The 18,866-nt window shown below is 43.5% G+C and overlaps 1 protein-coding gene across 1 annotated transcript in view; it reads left to right on the top strand.

Annotated features, from left to right (window-relative positions):
• FREM2 (FRAS1 related extracellular matrix 2) overlaps positions 1–18,866 on the top strand; it is a 246,514-nt gene that overhangs the window by 166,907 nt on the left and 60,741 nt on the right. Inside the window, exons 7-11 of the mRNA XM_088460193.1 lie at positions 3,013–3,162; positions 9,430–9,639; positions 12,132–12,329; positions 15,742–15,906; positions 15,992–16,174. Coding sequence (XP_088316319.1) covers positions 3,013–3,162; positions 9,430–9,639; positions 12,132–12,329; positions 15,742–15,906; positions 15,992–16,174 — 906 coding nt within the window. The remainder of the gene's footprint in view (positions 1–3,012; positions 3,163–9,429; positions 9,640–12,131; positions 12,330–15,741; positions 15,907–15,991; positions 16,175–18,866) is intronic.

Here is an 18,866-nt window from a genome sequence, read left to right as displayed (position 1 = left end):
AGAGAACTCAAGTAGTTAACCTTTAAAAAAATGAGCAAATACTTTATTGTATACATTGTGTGTGTGTGGCCATTCACTTACACACACATATACAGTAGATATGTGTATATTTATGGAATTCTTTTTGAAACAAAGCAAATATTATAAGCAATACAATTAGCAAGTGGTCAGTACAATTTAATAAAATATCAAAGTAAAATAAAGGAATCTATTGAACAGGGATTAACATAATTATACTGACAAAAGTTAAAAGCAATCATACCTATTTAACCTGCCACTCATTTTTAATTTTGTACCTTTATTACTGGCTTTTCAAGCAAAACAATCTACATGATAAGGTCACTGTTTACGTTGGTTTTCTGACCAGGCAACTGGGATGGTAAAAATCTGTTACTAACACAAAAATTAGACATTGAGAGAATCATTTCAGGAATTTCCACGAATTACCTGACTCATCAGTTTATCTTAGTGTATTGAGTTACTCTTCCCATATTTATGTATATATACTCTCTAAAGTTGGCATACACCAATAGAATCAGTGGATTGTTGATAAAGCAGGAATGAAGGAGATACACTAAAAGTGCAAGAAAGGTTTAATGGTCTCTTGTTACATTTAAATCTTCTTGGCATTTATATGGTCTTGTGCCAAACGCATATATACATGCTACTTTATATTACAGATGGGGCCCTATCAAGCTAGACCAGTGGTTAGCAGCTTGCAGCCTAGGGGAGAAATTTGCTCCTTAAGTTATTTCTTTTATTTATGTTTTATTTATGTTTTGATTATTGGAAAAGCCTGCGTATGGGAAATTCTAGTCTTGGCATCATTATACATTACTGGGTAACATTAACCTAGAGACCAATATTGCCAGCAGTATTGGAGTAGCCTGCTTCTTAAGCTAGCTACACACTATACAATTATTGGGCAGATTTGCGAATAATCGAGTGATCGGCCTGATGTAGTGTATAGTGTGTATGAACGATCGTTTCAGCGTTTCACCGATAACACAGTTAGTAAACATCCACAGATGCATTCCTTCCATTATTTGATCTGTCGGTCAAGAACGAAAATCTCGGCCTCAAATCATACTTGCCGACATTCAACTCCCTCCTTCCGGGAGGGAGCTGAATGCCTGCATACAGCGGGGCTTTTGCCGGGCAATGACTCCGTATTGGTGGCGGGGCCAGGGGCATGACCACATAATTGTGCCATTGTGGCCCCGCCCCCTCTTCACAATGCCGAAATGAAAGGCATTGTGAAGCAGGGGATGGGGCCACTATGACGCAATTCAGTGCGAATTGCATCATTCCCCCCCCTGCTGCCTTTCCGGGGGGCCGGGAATGGCACCCGATATTCGGGAGGGTAGGCAAGCCTGCCTCAAATTCCCGATATTGAGCAGTGTGTGTGCATTCTCGATAATCTGCCCATATTCCCTATGTACTCCTGTCACTATGTCATCATATTTGTGGGTGGGCATATGCAAAATCAGTGTGGTGTGGTGAAAAATCGCTAACTTCTATGGAAAAATTGCATAATGTGTAGCACAGATATTGGGGCTTTCAATTTTCCAAAAAATCGTCCCGTTCCTCGTCCCGATTAAAAAATCTGACAGTGTGTAGCTAGCTTTAGGCTGGGTAATTGAGGAGTGTTGCTAGGTTACCAGGTATCATTATCGTTATGCCTAGAGACCAGTATGGCCAGCCATCATGAAGTACCCTGCTTATTAAGGGGCATTCACACAAGACGATGTGCTGTATGAGCGATATTGGTGAAAGATATCGGGTGTACACACTGAACAATATCGTTAACGATATCTTTTAGTGACATCATCCTGCCACATCCCTGAACAGGCACTTTCTGATGATGTCGTCAGATTGGCCTGTATGTTTGCATGACAGCAAACATGGTTAACGACCCCCGAGGCACGCATCGTTGGTCGTTTGGGGCATACAAATTGAACGATATGAACGATATATTGTTGAACAATATCAATATCGTTCATATCGTTCACTTTTATGGTCTAGTGTGTATGCCCAATTAGACTGTTAAACTGTGGAGTGTTGCTACAGTAGGTTGCAAAGCGACCAGCGACACATCCCATTCCACACTTTACAAAATTAGGAAATTACACTATTAAAAGAGGAAATAACAGTTTTTTAAATAATTGATAAACTCTTCCAAAAATCGGCGTTTGACATAGTAGGTCTCTGCGCCCTAATGCTTGGGCCTAGCAATGCCTCTGATGTGAATAGGTAACCAGATGTCAAACTGTGACTAGAAACGGTCATACTGTAGTTCTAGGTAGTCCAGGTGCCATAGTCCTTTCTGTTTAGATAGTCCATTAGTTTAGATTGTTTAGGTGTTTTGTGAATTGCTCTGCCAGGCACCCTTTAATTATCGCCACCCGAAAAACAATTGAATCGCCCCGTTACTACTTTAGTGTTTTAGTCGTGATAAAGCTAAACATTACTGACCACTGGGAAGATTTTTTTTTTATTTTTTGTAACAGAATGCTTTGGAAATCCCCTGGTAATTAATAATTTTCTGCAGTAAAATAAAAATTAAGAAAATTATATATTTTCTGTATAATACATCAGTTGTGATTTGGATCCATATATTCTCTATAATACATCAATGTGAGTTTTGGATCCATATATGGAGATTTCAATTTTTTTCATACAGGTTTACCAAATGTGTATATATATATAGTAGGTTTTTTTTTTAATAAGTATCGTTAGCATGATCGTTTTTCACATTTGTATTTATATTTAATTGCTTTGGAAGGTTATAAAACATATCAATAGCTTTTATGCTTGTGGTGTTTTTATTTCATCTGTATACCAGTTTATTTAATATAAATTAATGATGGACTGTTTAATATCTTAAACTCCATATACAGCAATATAACTTTTATTAAATGTTCTTATTTTCCAGTGTTAATGTTCCTAGGTTGATTGAAATCTTTCCAATGTTATACATTTTGATATATTTATCATATTTTAATTTCTCAGAACCTGCTTTTTACTTTGGAGATGTGGAACTGTATGTGGATGAAAGTGCAGGATACATTGAAGTACGTGTGTGGAGGACTGGTACTGATCTATCAAAGACTGCCACTGTCACAGTGCGGTCACAGAAGACGGAACCAGTGTCGGCAGTTGGTGAGTCAAAGTGGGGGTAAATCTTTCTTTCTTAGTGGGAAATTTACTATGGCTTGGAGAGAGATAAAGTACAAACCAATCAGCTTCTAAGTGCCATTTTACAGGCTGTGTTTGAACTATGACAATTAGGAGCTGGCCCAGATTTATCAACGTGTGATATTCTTGTTATCACTTGTTACTAATCTTAAATGGTGCTCCAACCAACCAGCTCCTAACTGTCATTTTTATAAAACACACCACAAGAGCTGATTGGTTGGAGGCACCATTTAAGATTTGTAACAAGTAATAACAAAAATATCAAATCTGGGCCTTAATCTCTGTCCACTTTATCGCTCTCCAAGCTTTGATAAATATCCACCCATTATTTCCTTTGTTGTGTTTCCCCATTTATTATCTATTTATTACCAGTTATTTATATACACATATTCCGCAGCGCTGTACAGAGAATATTTGACCATGCCCCAGTGAAGCTCACACTCTATATTCCCGACCACATACACACTAGGGTTAATTTTTGTTGGGAGACAATTAACCTACCAGTATATTTTTGGAGTGTGGGAGGAAACCGGAGTACCTGGAGGAAACCCACACAAGCACAGGGAGAATATACAAACTCTACACAGTTAGGGCCGTGGTGGGAATCAAAGCCACGACCTCAGTGCTGTGAGGCAGTAATGCTAACCATTACACCGTCTGTGTTATTCATTTAACTGAAATATTAGACTGACATCCTGTCTAAGAGAAGTAATATGTGGCCTTTTCCCTGCTTGTTCCGTCATATTTATTGTAGAGTTGCTTAATTCTACATTGTGCTGTGGATAACCTCACTTGGGCACATAGAGATGCATTAGATTATGGTCTCTTAAAAATAACACATATGAAATGCTTATAAAACCCTACTGTGCTCCCATATTGGGCAGTCTGTTCACCTATGCCTTTTTTTGGTGCCAACTTATCATTCTTTGATCAGTCGGTGTGGGCCAGTTATTAGGAATATTACTGTCTGGCCAAAGGGGGCCTTATTGAAACTTCAGGGTTGCCTGGAATGTACTGATCGGAATTTGTTTTTGGAGGAGGCCACGGTGGGTTCTAATGTTAATGTGGATTTGTTAGCTGCATTGGTCCTATTGTATTTGAATTGTTGTATGAAATTGTTGTATGGTGGGGATGTAGTCTGAAAGCCGACGGTCTAAATGCCGAACGCCGGCTTCCAGACTCTCTAATTCCGGCGTGGTACTAATGACAGGCGTTGAAAACTCGACGCCTGTCATTATCCATACGCCGGAAGGCCGACGCCGGGCATACCGAACGAAGGTAAGCCTGGCGCGGACAACCGCGGGGGGGGGGGTTAGGTTTAGGGTTCCCGGGGGGGACTTAGGGTTAGGCACCCCCCTGGGAGGGTTAGGGTTAGGCTAGGGGAAGGGGGGGTTAGGGTTAGGCACCCCGGGGGGAGGTTGGGGTTCGGCACCCCCGGGAGACTTAGGTTTAGGGTGCGGGGAAGGGGGCGTTAGGGTTAGGCACTTGGGGGGGAGGTTAGGGTTAGGCACCCCTAAGGGAGGGTAGGGGGGGAAATTAGGTTAGCATACTTACCTTTTTGGACGATCGGGAACTTCACCCCTGGCGGGCTGCCGCTGTCGGGAATTGAACCGTCGGCCATGCGGCTGGCGGTAATTCCTATCACACCCGTATAGTGAGGTATGTTCTCTGTTGAGAGCCAGAGATAAAGTGCTTTTAGATCGAAGGATTGCGCAGCTTATAGAGCAGCTCGGTCAAATATGAAGAAAGGCATCGTCTGGCCATGGAGGCTTATTCTAACAGGATCGAGTGTAATTTTAGGGAATCTGGTGACTCTAGGTCTATGTGGCAGGGGATTAAGCATTTATCCGATTACAAGGTTTCTGATTCAAGTATCTTAAAGGCAGGGGCCCCTCGGTAGATGAGTTTAATAAATTTTATGCAAGGTTTGAGGAGGCTCATTATATTCCTGCAGTTAAAATTAGTGACCCCCCTTTAGTTAGTTCTTGGAACTTAACTGAGTTTGACGTTAGGTCTTGTCTGCGGGATACAAATACTAGGAAAACCTATCCTGACTGTATCCCAGGGAAGGTATTATGTGAGTGTGCGGACCAATTAGCAGGTATTTTCACTATAATTTTTAATTTTTCGCTTAGTCAAGGTGTTGTCCCTAGATGTTTTAAAACTACTATGATCATCCCTGTCCGCAAAACCATGTCTGTTTCTGGTCTAAATTACTATTGTCCTATTGCCCTCACATCATTGATTATGAAGTGCTTTGAGTGATTGGTCTTGGAATGCCTTAAGGGTGGCATTCCAGAGGATTTTTGATTGCTATTAATTTGCATATAAACCAAACAGATCTACTGAGGATGCCGCTCTTATGGCTCTCCATAAGGTGTTATGTCACCTAGAGAAAAGGGATTCGTATGCAAGACTGTTTGTGGACTACAGCTCTTCCTTTAATACTGTTGTACCATCCATACTTATTACGAAGCTTCAGGCAATTGGTTTTGACATGTTTGCCTGTAATTTGTTGTTGGATTTTTTGACCGACCATTGGCAGTCGGTTAGGTTAGGGGAATTGCTCTCGTCTCCAACTATTGTGAACATAGGAGTACCCAAGTAGTGTACTGAGCCCTTTTCTTTACTCCTAGAACACATCGGATTGCGTGTCTAGTTCAGAATCTAATTTTATCGTAAAATTTGCTGATGACACCATCATTGTGGTCGTCACGTATCTCATCGGTAGTTGTGAAGGTGCAGCAATGCCTTTTCTTCCTAAGGAAACTTAGAGCAAGTGGTTTATCAAGGCCTTTACATGTAAATTGAGTCTTCTAACGTACTCCATTATTGTTTGGTATGGCAACTCCAAATGTACGGACCGTGTTTCTTTATCTAGGATGGTCAAAGCAGCTGAAAGAACCATTACCCAATCCTTGCCTAGATTAGAAGAAATTTATGCTAAAAGGTGTGTTTCAAAGCAAACAAGATTGTTGCTGATTTTAGCCACCCGTGTTGTACTCTGTTCTCTTTATTGCCCTCTGGTAAGCGTTTTAGGTGTATTGGGTGTCAAACTGGCAGACTACCTGCCACCATTGTTAGCTTAAATTCTTAATTTTTAATGTACTTTTTATGTAATTTTATCTAACTGTGAGTTTCTTGCATCACAATTTTGCGGATACATTTGTAATGTAGATGTGATAATAAATTGATTGATTGATTAATTGATGTACATGTGCATAGTACAAATGACATACACCAATACAGTTCCTAGGCAGCCATGTAACATGTGCGTTCCAAACTTGATTAAAAATCTATCTCGCATGAAGCTTCTGAAGAGGGGAAAGGGAACTGAATGGATCCATCTAATTTTGGAGGTGTGACTGTGTAGTGTCAGTCTTCAACATCAGCAGAACGTGTATATTGCTGCCAGCAACCCTCAACCAATAAATCAGATTACATCTATCTTCAGTTTAGCCCGTTTTTAATTGAAATCATCTACAATATACACAAAACCTGGACTCTGCAGTATCAGGGCTCTCAGTGATAAATGATCATACAAAATGAATTCCGTATGAATTTACTATTCAGCAACTTTTAAAAATATCTTTCCCGTTATTAAGTTAGGCAACATATTACTTTCAGAATAAGCAAGTAGGAGCCTTTTACTGAAAAGTCACTTTGTATTATTACTAAATATAGTATATACAGTATGGGATGCGGTTAAAATACCGACGAAGGGGATTCCGGTGGTCATAATGCCGGCGCTGAAATCCCGACACCTGTCAGAATCGCGACGCCGGCATCCTGACCGCCGAAATCCCAAAGTTAAGTACTGGGGTTAGAGAGAGGGTAAGGGTTAGGCACTAAGGGGGGAGGGTTAGGGTTCGGGAAGGGTAAGGTTAGGTTTAGGCACTAGGGGGGATTAGGGTCAGGCATCAGGGAGGAAGGGTTAGGGGTAGGAAGAGGGGGAGGGTTAGGATACTGACCGACAAAGTGCCGGTATTCTAACCCTGTCAGGATGCCGGCGTCAGCATCCCATGCCCATCCCTACTATATATGGCAAATAAAGCCAGGGAGTTTCCTGAGTTGCTTACTACTGAGAGTAGCAATTATTTTACAATTTATTGTCGTATATTATGTATTTAATTCTAAAGCACTGGGCATATTAATATCTAGATAGTGACAAACTCTTGAAACTTGACTGACATTCACAGACTGGCACCCATGGTAGAGAGAACACTCCTTCTGATTCAGAGGTGGACGCGGAAGTGCCCATTTGCGACTTTATGCAAATCCGGCTACATCATCCTTCCCCTATGTGCATGCATCTGACTGTGCAAGAACTGAGACGCCCACTTGTTGCATCTGTAGGAGCCGAAATTCCAATATGGGCGTCTTTAGATGCACCATCAGTGGTACCAGAGCCCTATGGCAGGTGCAGGTTCTCCATCCATGTATGGCCTCTCACAGTACGTCAGTAATTGTCACCACTTTCACTGACACACCCACGGCACGTCCATAACACACCCATAGGATGCATCATCTCCGCGTGTGCACTAAGACACCTATCTGTCACTGCCCAGGAGCGACCATAACACACCCATAGGATGCGCTAAGACACCGATCTGTCAAACCAGGAACGCCCACTACATTCTCCAGACACTTCTCTCTGCTTGCATCTGAAATCGCAACTGCAACTCTGGGCCTGATTCAGAGCCGGACGCTCTGACCAGAGTGCTCGCTCTGAATCAGGGCCCTCCTACCTAAACTTGGAGCGGCCTCCTGGCCGCTCGCATAGCTGTGGGTGACCACCCACAGGATATGCGAGCGGCCATAAAGATGGTCGCGATGGTCTTGCGACGAGACCCTGCGGTAGGGTCTCGGTGACCACAAGCCCTGGAGTGATTTTGGCTCTATCAGAGCCAAAATCACTCCCACTGACATCACTAGTGATGTCAGTGGGGCAGGACCCAGACGGTAGGCGTTCCCATGGGAACGCCTCCGTCTGGCAGCCACGCCTCCGGCACACCCACCAAAGGGGGCGTGCTGTCAATCAACATCGACAGGACGCCCCCTTTGGTGCAAGACCCGGAGCGACGGCTTCCCCGTCGCTAGCCGGGTCTCGCGCATGCGCACGATGGAGCAGCCTCCGTCGTGCGCATGCGCACTAGGGCACCATCTGAATCAGGCCCTCTGTACGGACCCAATCGAGTCTCATGATATTTCAACAACCATCATCTACAACTAGCAAAACAGCAAGATCTAATGCTGTGACCTTTGGTTTTGAGAGATACAACACTATTTTCAGTATACCCACCCATACAGTATATTCTGCATTATGGCCTTAATGTTTTGTATTCTGACGAAGAATCAGCCATGTTCTCAAATGAAGTTTGATGGGCAAGCCATGATTTCTACATTAAACGGGTGATTTCCTCCTTAAACAAATAAACAAACAACAAAAACTGTAGTGGTACAGTATATCAAATGTAAGTTCAAACTACAGACTGTTACTGCAGGGCCGTAACTAGGTTAGTGCGACCAGTGCCATGGCACAGGGCACCGCAGGGCAGGGGGCGCTATTTGGGCCTGTCAATTTTCCTGTGTATTATCATTCTCACTTGTAGCTTCCTCTTCTTTAATCCCCAGCATCTCCTGGCTGCTCCAAGAGTACCCCTATCTCTTCCCTGACTCTTCCCCATGAGGCCATGGCCCTTTATCAGGGGCACTATCTTATGTCCCTATTTAAAAAATGGGGGAGGGGGGTGCCAATGCTCTCTGGCACAGGGCACCAAAAACTCTAGGTATGGCTCTGTGTTAATGTATAGCAATTCTACAACAATTACCCTGCAGGTTGAGCCACCTGATACCTACAAAAGCATTAATGAATACACACTGGCATAGTCCATTTTAGGCGGCAAGACTATAATGTTGGCAGAAAGATAATTTGAAAATAAAGTATTATTTTGCCGTAGGACTTCAAGTATCTCCATTTTCTGTATGTTATGTTTTAATGAAGCACTGTCAGAGTTATCTTACAATGATCAAATCTATAACAGGAAATTAACATTTACACCTGTTTTCATGGTTACTTAAAGGATAAACCCATTTATAAATATATATTGAATTGACATGATTGGTAATAGATGCATAAATGTATTATTAATGTTTTAATTAAAATGTATTGAAATATTACCCTGTACTCTTGTTGGAAGCAAACTAATAAAAGTCTGTTTGTTTTCCTAGCTGGCATTGACTATGTAGGTATCAGCCGGAATCTAGATTTTGCACCTGGCGTCAACATGCAGACGTTCCGCGTGATCATCCTGGACGACTTAGGACAGCCGGTGCTGGAGGGAATAGAGAAGTTTGAACTGGTGTTGCGTATGCCAATGAACGCCGTCCTCGGAGAGCCCAGCAAAGCTACAATATTTATCAATGACACAGTCTCCGACTGTAAGTGACATCTCTATTTATAGTATAGCATTTCCTTGTTAGACAACTTGCAAGCTGTTATTTTGTTGTATCCATAAGCAGCATTTTAATGCTGAGTGAAGTATTGTTAATCTTATTGACTGAGGGCCTGATTCAGACCGCTCGCAAGCGCATAACGCTCGCAAGGTGGTCGATGGTCGGCCAGTGCTCACGCGTGCGCGAGCCCTGGAGCGAGTGAGAACTTGACTCGCTCCGGGGCTTGCTGCAAAACCGGGCGGCTGTCGATGTTGATCGACAGCTCGCCCCGTTTTATAGGCGGGGAGGGGGGGGGTGGCTGGACAAACGGAGGCTTTCTGATGTGCTGACATCATTCATGATGTCAGCAGTGCACTTCCTGCTCTATTAGAGCAGGAAGTTCACTCGGACTTGCGGGAACCGAGACCCTACCAGAAGGGTCTCGTCGCAAGCCCAATCGCGACCATCACCAGGACGCTCGCAAAAGCTGTGGGTGGTCACCGACAGCTATGCGAGCGGCCTGGAGGCGGATTTTTTTTTTTTTTTTTTAAATCCGCCCTGATTCAGAGCAAAGAGCGAGCGCCTCTGAATCAGGCCCTGTGTTCAACATGAAACAGATATTATACACGTTTCAGGGTAAAAAATATAATTTCACCTTTACAGTGTATATAATTGCACCTATTTATCATGATGCCACACTCAAGTTTTAGGAGCCGCCCTCAGAAAATAAATCACCAACTTTTCCGGCTGACGTCTGCCTATGGAGATGAGAGATATTTAAAGATAAAGCATCAGTCCAGCCAGCTACAACTGTTATGGTGCATACACACGGTCAGATTTGTCAGATTTCTCAAATCTGTCAGATGAACGATTGAACGATTTGACCAAAGATTTGCACGATTTGAACGATTGAACGATTTTTGACTGCATTAACATGAATGGAATCGTCCAAGTCTGACTGCAAATACATCAGATGTCAGAAATCGTTATCTGACCATCGGGAACGCGCATCGTTCATCGTCCATTGTTCAGGCATGTCAGATATGTCAGATTTTCCTTCAGATATGAACGATTGAACGATTTTTTAAATCGTTATCGTTCAGATCTGAAGAAAAATGTGATCGTGTGTATGCACCATAAAACCAAGGAGGAGCTGTATTAAGCTTTCTAAAGAACAGAGAAGTGGAGAAGTTGCCCATAGTAACCAATCATCTTTTTTAGCATTTATCAAATGCATTCTTCTTTAAAACGATAGGCAGTATTTGATTGGTCGGTTGTTATGGGCAACTTCTTCCCTTGTCCTTTTTAGAAGATTTGAAGCATCTCCCCACTAAATTTTTTATAGGTAATCTTCAATCCACTTCTAAACATGCTACGCCCCCTTAATTGGGGAGGTAGTTGAAATCCCAACCGCCAGGATAGGATACAGAAGCTCACAATGCCGGCGCCGGAATCCCGACACCAGTCAGAATCCCAGCGCTGGCATCCCGACTGTAAGTAGTGCGGTTAGGGTTAGGCACTAGGGGGGGAGGGAGGGTTAGGGGCAGGGTTAGGATATTTACAGACAGGTGTCAGTATCCTGTACCCAACCCATAAAAACTCAGCCCCTTGTGTTTATACCACCTTTCCCCTCAGTTCTCCATTTTTAACACCCCCACCTCATACCTCAATTTTTAACCTCACTCATCCCATACCCAGTCTGTAAAAATTAGATTTTGTTTATTGAGACAAATAATTTAAAATAAATGTAAAGGAGTACAGAAGGCACAGGGGTTTTTCATACACCTGGTCGACACTCTGCAACGACACGTCGATCTACTTATCATCAGATAATGCAGCATTCTCATCCCTGCAAGTACTGCCAGTTTCCCGTACACACACTGGTTACAGTTCTGGGCATTCACACAAAAACAGGGTGCCAGTGGTATCTGCAATACAGAGTCAGAATACACATAAGTAGCACTTTCACAAATAAGCATTATAGTTTAACAGAACATTTTTTAATTTTGAAAGCAATTTGTTAGGAACTTAATTGTAAAGTGTCATTTTAAGGATTGATGGAGATGGACAGAAAAGTGTTTTCTAATAGTTCATTCAATTCAGTGGCATATCTGAGAAGGGGTGGCCAAGTATGATGACCATATAATAACGGCACAGAGGCTTGCCGCGGTCCATAAACTCATATTTGGATGGAGTCTTGCTGTGTTCCAAGCACTAATAATGAAATGGTAAGCTTGGATGGGTAAGGTAATTGTGCTTGCAATATTCTGTCTCCACTGTTGCATAAACATTGAATGCAGTTTACATAAAACAAATCATGAATGTTCTGTATTTTTGATGACTACATCATTTGGTGCAGGCACAAATTAAAATATTAACCATCTAGGTTACGAGTAGGACCTAGTAGGAATGACCCTGTGCACTTGGTGATGTCATATAGACACAATCCCATGTGTAAGTCATATTTATCTAATTGAGAAATTCTTTATTGCTTATAGTGCCAAAGGTGCAGTTCAGAGAACCTATGTATATGGGCTTTGAAAAGGACGGGAAGATCTCAGCCATGGTGTACAGGAGTGGGGATGTCAGTTATAAGTCTACAGTACGTTGTTATACCCGGCAAGGGTCAGCGCAAGTCATGATGGATTTTGAGGAAAGGCCAAACACGGATACTTCCATCATCACATTCCTTAAAGGTATCTTCCATATCTATATGGGCTGTCAAAAGTCTTTAGTGTTTTCTATAATCGAGTTGTCAAATAAACTATTCCTAATTATTCATTCCGGTTGTGGCTAGTACGGAACATTTTATTTTTTAAGCCACACAAAGCCTCTTGCTTGGTGACCATTATTTTGCATCCATATAATACTGAATAAACTTTATGTCCAGTCATTTTTGTGCTCATACTCCTCAAATTAGAATACAAATGTTATTACTACTATTATTATTATTATTATTATTATTATTATTATTATTATTAGTTGTTTTTCCTGCTGTATTATGGTTGAACAGTTAAGTTTATCATTTTCTTTGCAGCACTAAGGTGTAAATTTACTAAAGGTTGATTTTAATCAATTGATCTAAATCGATCAACATCAATGTTTTATTTCAGGGGCTAAATTACATATTTACTAACAGGATTTTTTAAGATCGATTTCTAAGTGTTATTAAATGTGGGATTTAGCCCCTGAAACACAACATTGATCTTGATCAGTTTAGATTGATTAGAATCGACCTTTTGTAAATTTATCCCTAAGGGTAAATAATTGTACAGAGTGCAGCAACATTGTTGTAACAATGTAACAGAAGTCCTGGTTGCCACCATGCTCTATTGTAGTGATACACACAGGGGAAGATTTAATTAGCCACATAGTTTCATTGAAATATCTCACAATACTATAACATGGGTTATCCAGGCTGGGTAACCTCGCTCATCTTCACGAGCAGTGTAAATTACGTAATAGAATCTCCCAAAGAGAATGATAACTTTTCAAACTACTTGAAGTGTATCAGAAGAAATCTACAACTCACAAGTAGATATGGTAGAAGCAGCATTAATATATAGATTTTTCTCCAGCAGAAAGTGAATAATAATATTTAAAGCATAATCTTATCAATAATAGGGAATATAGATAAAGAAAAATGATGTGACTTTTTTATGCATGCTCGAGCACGTTCTACCTTGTATTAACTGAGACTCAGTGACTGGCACAGTTGTGAGTGAGTTCTTTATGGGGCAAAACTATGGTGATTAAAGTGCACATTTTTGTTAACATTAGTGTAGCCCAAGTAGATGTGAAAAATCTACCCCACCCCAGTTCTTCATACTAACTCTTCCCATCTATGCTCCCTCTTTAAACCCTTCTCCCCCTCCCATACTTCATGCTATAGTAACCTTCAAAACAGCTAATACCTCTGTTGTCAACCTCTCCCACCTAAGCCCCTTGTTTTTAACCCTCTCCCAAATTAGTTTCTCTTTTTTAATCTTCCCCTACCAACTCAGCCCCTTGTTTTTAACCACCATCCCCCTCAAGTCTCCATTTTAAACAACCCAACCTCATACCTCAATTTTAACCTCACTCCCTCCTATTTTAACCTCCTCATTCCCAGCACACAATGGGTCTGAAAAGCGCATGCAGCAGAGTATATTGGCGGTCGTCCATCTGCGAATTAATGCAAATGTCACTGTAAAATCTTTCCCCTGTGTACATCCCTTTGGCCGAATATGCAAGGTCTGACACGCCCACATGCATGCTATATTACCGATTGGTGCTCCAACATCGGCCCCACCATGGAAACTTGCACCAGCCCTATGGCAGCTGCAGTGTCTTTGTCTGACCATGGCCGCCTATCTGTGCATCTGGAAATGCAGCTGCTTGCATTGACACGCCCATAATACACTCCCATAATACACCCACTGAATGCTCCATTTTGGCGTGTACTAGTAGCCACCTACCGGTCACTGCGCAGGAACACCCATCACTATTCTGCCACATTTCTGATACCGTCCGACAGGGGTGTGTCTAGGGATCCAAGTGCCCCAATGTAATGGACTGGTGCCCCCCCTTTGCAGTGCCCCCCCGTAGTAATCCCCCCATGCTGCATTGCCCCCCATAGTAGTCCTTCCTATACAGTGCCCCCAGTAGTAATCCCCTCTATGCTGCATTGCCCCCAGTAGTAGTCCCCCCTATACAGTGCCCCCAGTAGCAGTCTCCCCTAGGCTGCATTGCCCCAGTAGTAGTCCCCCTTATACAGTGCCCCCAGTAGTAATACTCCTATAGAGTGCCTCCAGTAGTAGTCCCCCCTATGCTGCATTGCCCCCAGTAGTAGTCCCCCCTATACAGTGCCCCCAGTAGTAGTCCCCCCTATACAGTGCCCCCAGTAGTAGCCCTCAGTAGTAGTCCCCCCTATACAGTGCCCTCAGTAGCGGCCACACCCCCAAAGTGCCCTCAGTTGCGGCCCCCCCCTATACAGTGCCCCCAGTACGGCCCCCCCCCTATACAGTGCCCCCAGTAGCACCCCCCCTATACAGTGTCCCCAGTAGCAGGCACCCCCTATACAGTGTCCCGCTCCCGCTGTGCCAGGCTTACACACACACACACACACAGAAGAAAAAAAATACAACTAACCTGATCCCCGCTCCTGAGGCGACCGCCGCTGTCCGCTCCAAGTCCCGTCTCTTCTCTTGCATTATAGGAGAGACGTCATGGCGTCTCTCCCATCACCCTCTGTGGGGGGAGCTGGAAGCGGAGCTCATGAGTGAGCTCCAGTCGGCTCCCTCCGTGGACAATGCAGCAGCCATTGAGAGTCTGTTTGACTCTCATTGGCTGGCTGCTCTAACAAACACATAGCCGCCAACGGCGGCTGTGTGTTTGTAAACTGTGTAGGGCAGACCGCTCTCACTGCGGTCTGCCCTACACTTATGGGGCCGGGGGACTAGTGGGGGTAGTCCACCCGTTGGCTGCTGGTGGCACTGCCGGACGGCGCCCCCCCTTTGGTCAGTGCCCCTGGAGAGTGCCATCCTGGCCAATGGGTAGATACGCCTCTGCCACCCGAATTGATCGCAGCAGTACCTTTGCGCGGACACTCTGTGTAACGCATGTACCTTGGGTTGTTTCTGGAATATTTGCGCATGCACAGTTGCCAAAAATTGCTGAACTACGTGAACATCGGCATTACCGCCATTTTGTGCAGATTGTTTGTGACTCAGAATCTGGCACCAATATGGAATTGTATATAGGTGACAGGTATGGTTTATAATATCAGGGAGCCACAGGTTAGGAGCTGCCTAAAACACGGAATGAGTTCTGTGAAGTCACCCATTCATTCTGCTGCTCTTTCATGTCTGTGATATGCTGGGAGTGTGGCTATGGCCTATAATGTTCTCTCCAAGCATCACTCTTCCATTTCAGACAGAAGCTGCTGCCCCCTACAATTTACAGATTATGCAGCAGGAAGGGGAAAGTTGTGCCTCTCCTAGCCCTATACCTATACTATCAGTATTTAATTTATATATGTTTTCTTTAGCACCTTACAAGCTTGTAAAGTTTGCACCTTTGCAGGTTTCCAATACTGTGAATAAAATGAGTTGCTTATTGTTTTTAAAGGAGAGACAGAGCGTCCTTGTACTGTGGTACTCATGGACGATTCCATCCACGAGGAAGAAGAGGAGCTGCGACTAGTCCTTGGCACTCCAAGAAGTGAATCTCCCTTTGGAGCCTCGATTGGAGAACTCAATGAGACTTTAATAAAAATTAAAGATGATGCCGACAGTAAGACATTTATAAAAAGAACTGTGAATGCAATCCTCATAGCTAATCCCTAATAAAATGAACTCATAAACTTTTTATGTTTCAGAGGCCATAATAAAGTTTGGAGACACCAAGTTTAGTGTGAGCGAGCCAAAAGAAACCGGACAAATCGCCATTGTAAAAATTCCAGTTGTTCGTCTGGGAGACACTTCAAAGGTTTCCATTGTGCGTGTGCACACAAAGGATGGCTCTGCTACTTCTGGAGAAGATTATAACCCAGTGTCCGAAGGTATGCTCCACTCCATTTATAAACTTCTGATCAATACCTCACCCACATAGCAACATGTTGGTATTTGTCTATGACGAGCTTATTGATCTCATGATGCAACAAAAGAATGTGCGAGGAAGGGCAACAATGCCCAGAAACTCTAGGAATGCAGGGTGAGAGAATTAAGAACAGAGCTGGCATGTTTGGTGACGTGAATCAATTTCAGAGGTGGAATTTAAAAAAAATATATATAATAATAATAAACTGCAGGAATGAGAAATATAAGATTTTTCTGCAAATATTAGTAATTTATACTCATTTATATTTTTAGTATTACCAATAATTGCATACTGTACAAACAGTATATTATAGGTGTTATCTTTCAATAGCATCTTTTTTTATTATTATTATTATTATTATTATTATTAATAATAATAATAAAATAATAGAAAATCTCAATAATGCTAGAAATTGTTAAATGATTCTTAAATATTAAAATATATATTACAGAATATGTATACTTTAAAAGTACATTTTAATTTAACAACATTTACAGGAAAAAGTCTCAAAACCATTTTAAGCTTTCTTCTTCAAGTCATAGACAAAGGTCTGAGTTAACTCAGAAATTAAATATCCACTTGTGGAGGAACTTGTCCAAACACGGACTGTTGACCTTGTCAACCTTGTGAAATCAGTTTTGAAAGGAAGGGATTTCTTTGTAGGATATCCCAATATTTACACATAATTATATTGATACAAGTTTAGGATCATTGCCTGTTATTAATCAACTCCCACACTAAATAGCAAGAAGTGTAATTTACCAAACATAAAGCGTAAACTAAATAGGCTTTTAGCAATTATGTATTTATTGGTATGAGCTTTATAATGTTAAGGATAACAAATAATCCTATGCTATTTTAATAGACATACTGAACATTTGTAGTTTATTTAATGAATGCAGAATAACCAAATAATATCATTTACTCAGGTAGCCAGCAACATATTTTATACTACAAACCAACAAACATCTAAAATGCTGGAACAGAATGTATTAAAAGTGGTAAATGAATAAATTGGTAGGTCATCAACTATTTTGGACCATATAGGCAGAGAACCAAATGGAAAATTTAGACAAAAAGAAACAACACTGCGTCCAACAAAATATAAAAAAAAATCTAAGAAAACATTGGGCCCTAGACTGCACACCCTGAATATAATATTTCTACTTCAGGGTCCATAGGGTATCCACAGGATACCTTGGGGTATAGGTGTGACGTCAGTCATCGGGCACCAAAGAGTTAAGCTTTCAGCCTCCCAGGATGCACTAGGTCCCCCTCCTATACCTCGCCCCCGAGCCAAGGTATCTCAGTTTCGTTTGGTGCCCGGCCGGAGTCGGAGGCACCTGCTAGAGGGGGGCTTAGAAGAGCCCCTGAAGCTTTTTCTTCATGCAGCTGTGGCTGCACATCTGGATGAACAGCATGGACAGTCAGTCCTGACGTCCATGCTGTCTTCCCTACACCCCGCCGGTACCAGAACGCTGGTACTGATCCGGGGATGCTGGTGGACATCTGGGGTCACAGCTATCGGTGACCCCAGATGTTCCGGACCATGGCCGGATTCAAGGGGGACAGAGGTAAGCAGCGGGGTCCCGCGGGGGGTCCCCGCTGATCACATGGTCCTAAGTCCCCAGGCAGGGGGCTCCCTGGGGACTGGCTGCAGCGTGGAGCCAGGCGACCAACCTGCGCTTCCACTACCCCCTGGGACAGCGGACCGCAGCAGAGCGGACGGACCGCAAGGTAGAGATCTGCCTGAAGTCCGCTTATTCCCTTGCGGGGGGGGCAGCACGGCCGGCTATGGCCATTTGCTGGGTTGCCAGAGCGATGGAGCGCTGGGCGGATTCATTAGAGGCTTCTTTTGATTCCGACTGTCCGGCCGAACAGGCGGAGTTGATTGGCAATCTCCGTGATTCGGCCACCTACATCAACGAGGCGGCCCTAGACATTAGTACTCTGGTGTCTAGGATTTCTTCAGCAGCGGTAGCTGCTCGTCGCACCTTGTGGCTGCGATCCTGGAAGGCGGACGCAGATTCCAAAAAGGGTCTGGAGGCGTTGCCGTTTACCGGAGAAGTTCTCTTTGGTCCGGATCTGGATAAGATTGTGGCCACGCTGGCGGCAGCCAAATCGGCTTGTCTCCCGTCGGCCGCTGCTCCTTCTGGTTCTGGACCATCGTCCTTTCGGTCATCTAGGGCCCAGGGCAGGCCCAAACCACAGTCGTTTCCTCGACAGGCTGGCCCTAAGAAATCGGTCAAGCCCCGGAAGCAGGCATGGAGTACCAGACGTCCGGCCCCCAAGCCAGATGACAAGCCTGCGGCCTGACGGTCCGGGCCTCCCTTTGGGGGAGCCCAGGGTGGGAGGCCGCCTGCTGCAGTTCGCCCAGTGTTGGTCGACCACTACGACAGACACTTGGGTTCTGGAGGTGGTCTCCCACGGGTACGCCCTCTCCTTCCGGCACAGACCCCCCGGCTCGATTCTTCACCACGGGTCTACCATCAGACCGGAACAAGGCTACAGAGCTGCGGAAGGTATTGCACACTATGCTCCAGGCTGGAGTTATAGTGCCTGTTCCATTCTCCCAGAGGGGCCAGGGTTTCTATTCAAATCTTTTTTTGGTACAGAAACCCAATGGGTCGTATCGTCCGATTCTCAACCTCAAA

This window comes from Taudactylus pleione, unplaced genomic scaffold (genome assembly GCF_031769625.1).
Source record: "Taudactylus pleione unplaced genomic scaffold, aTauple2 ptg000043l, whole genome shotgun sequence".
Classification (NCBI taxonomy): Eukaryota; Metazoa; Chordata; class Amphibia; order Anura; family Myobatrachidae; genus Taudactylus; species Taudactylus pleione.
The sequence above is the reverse complement of the archived record's forward strand: the minus strand, read 5'-3'. Positions and strand labels throughout refer to the sequence as shown.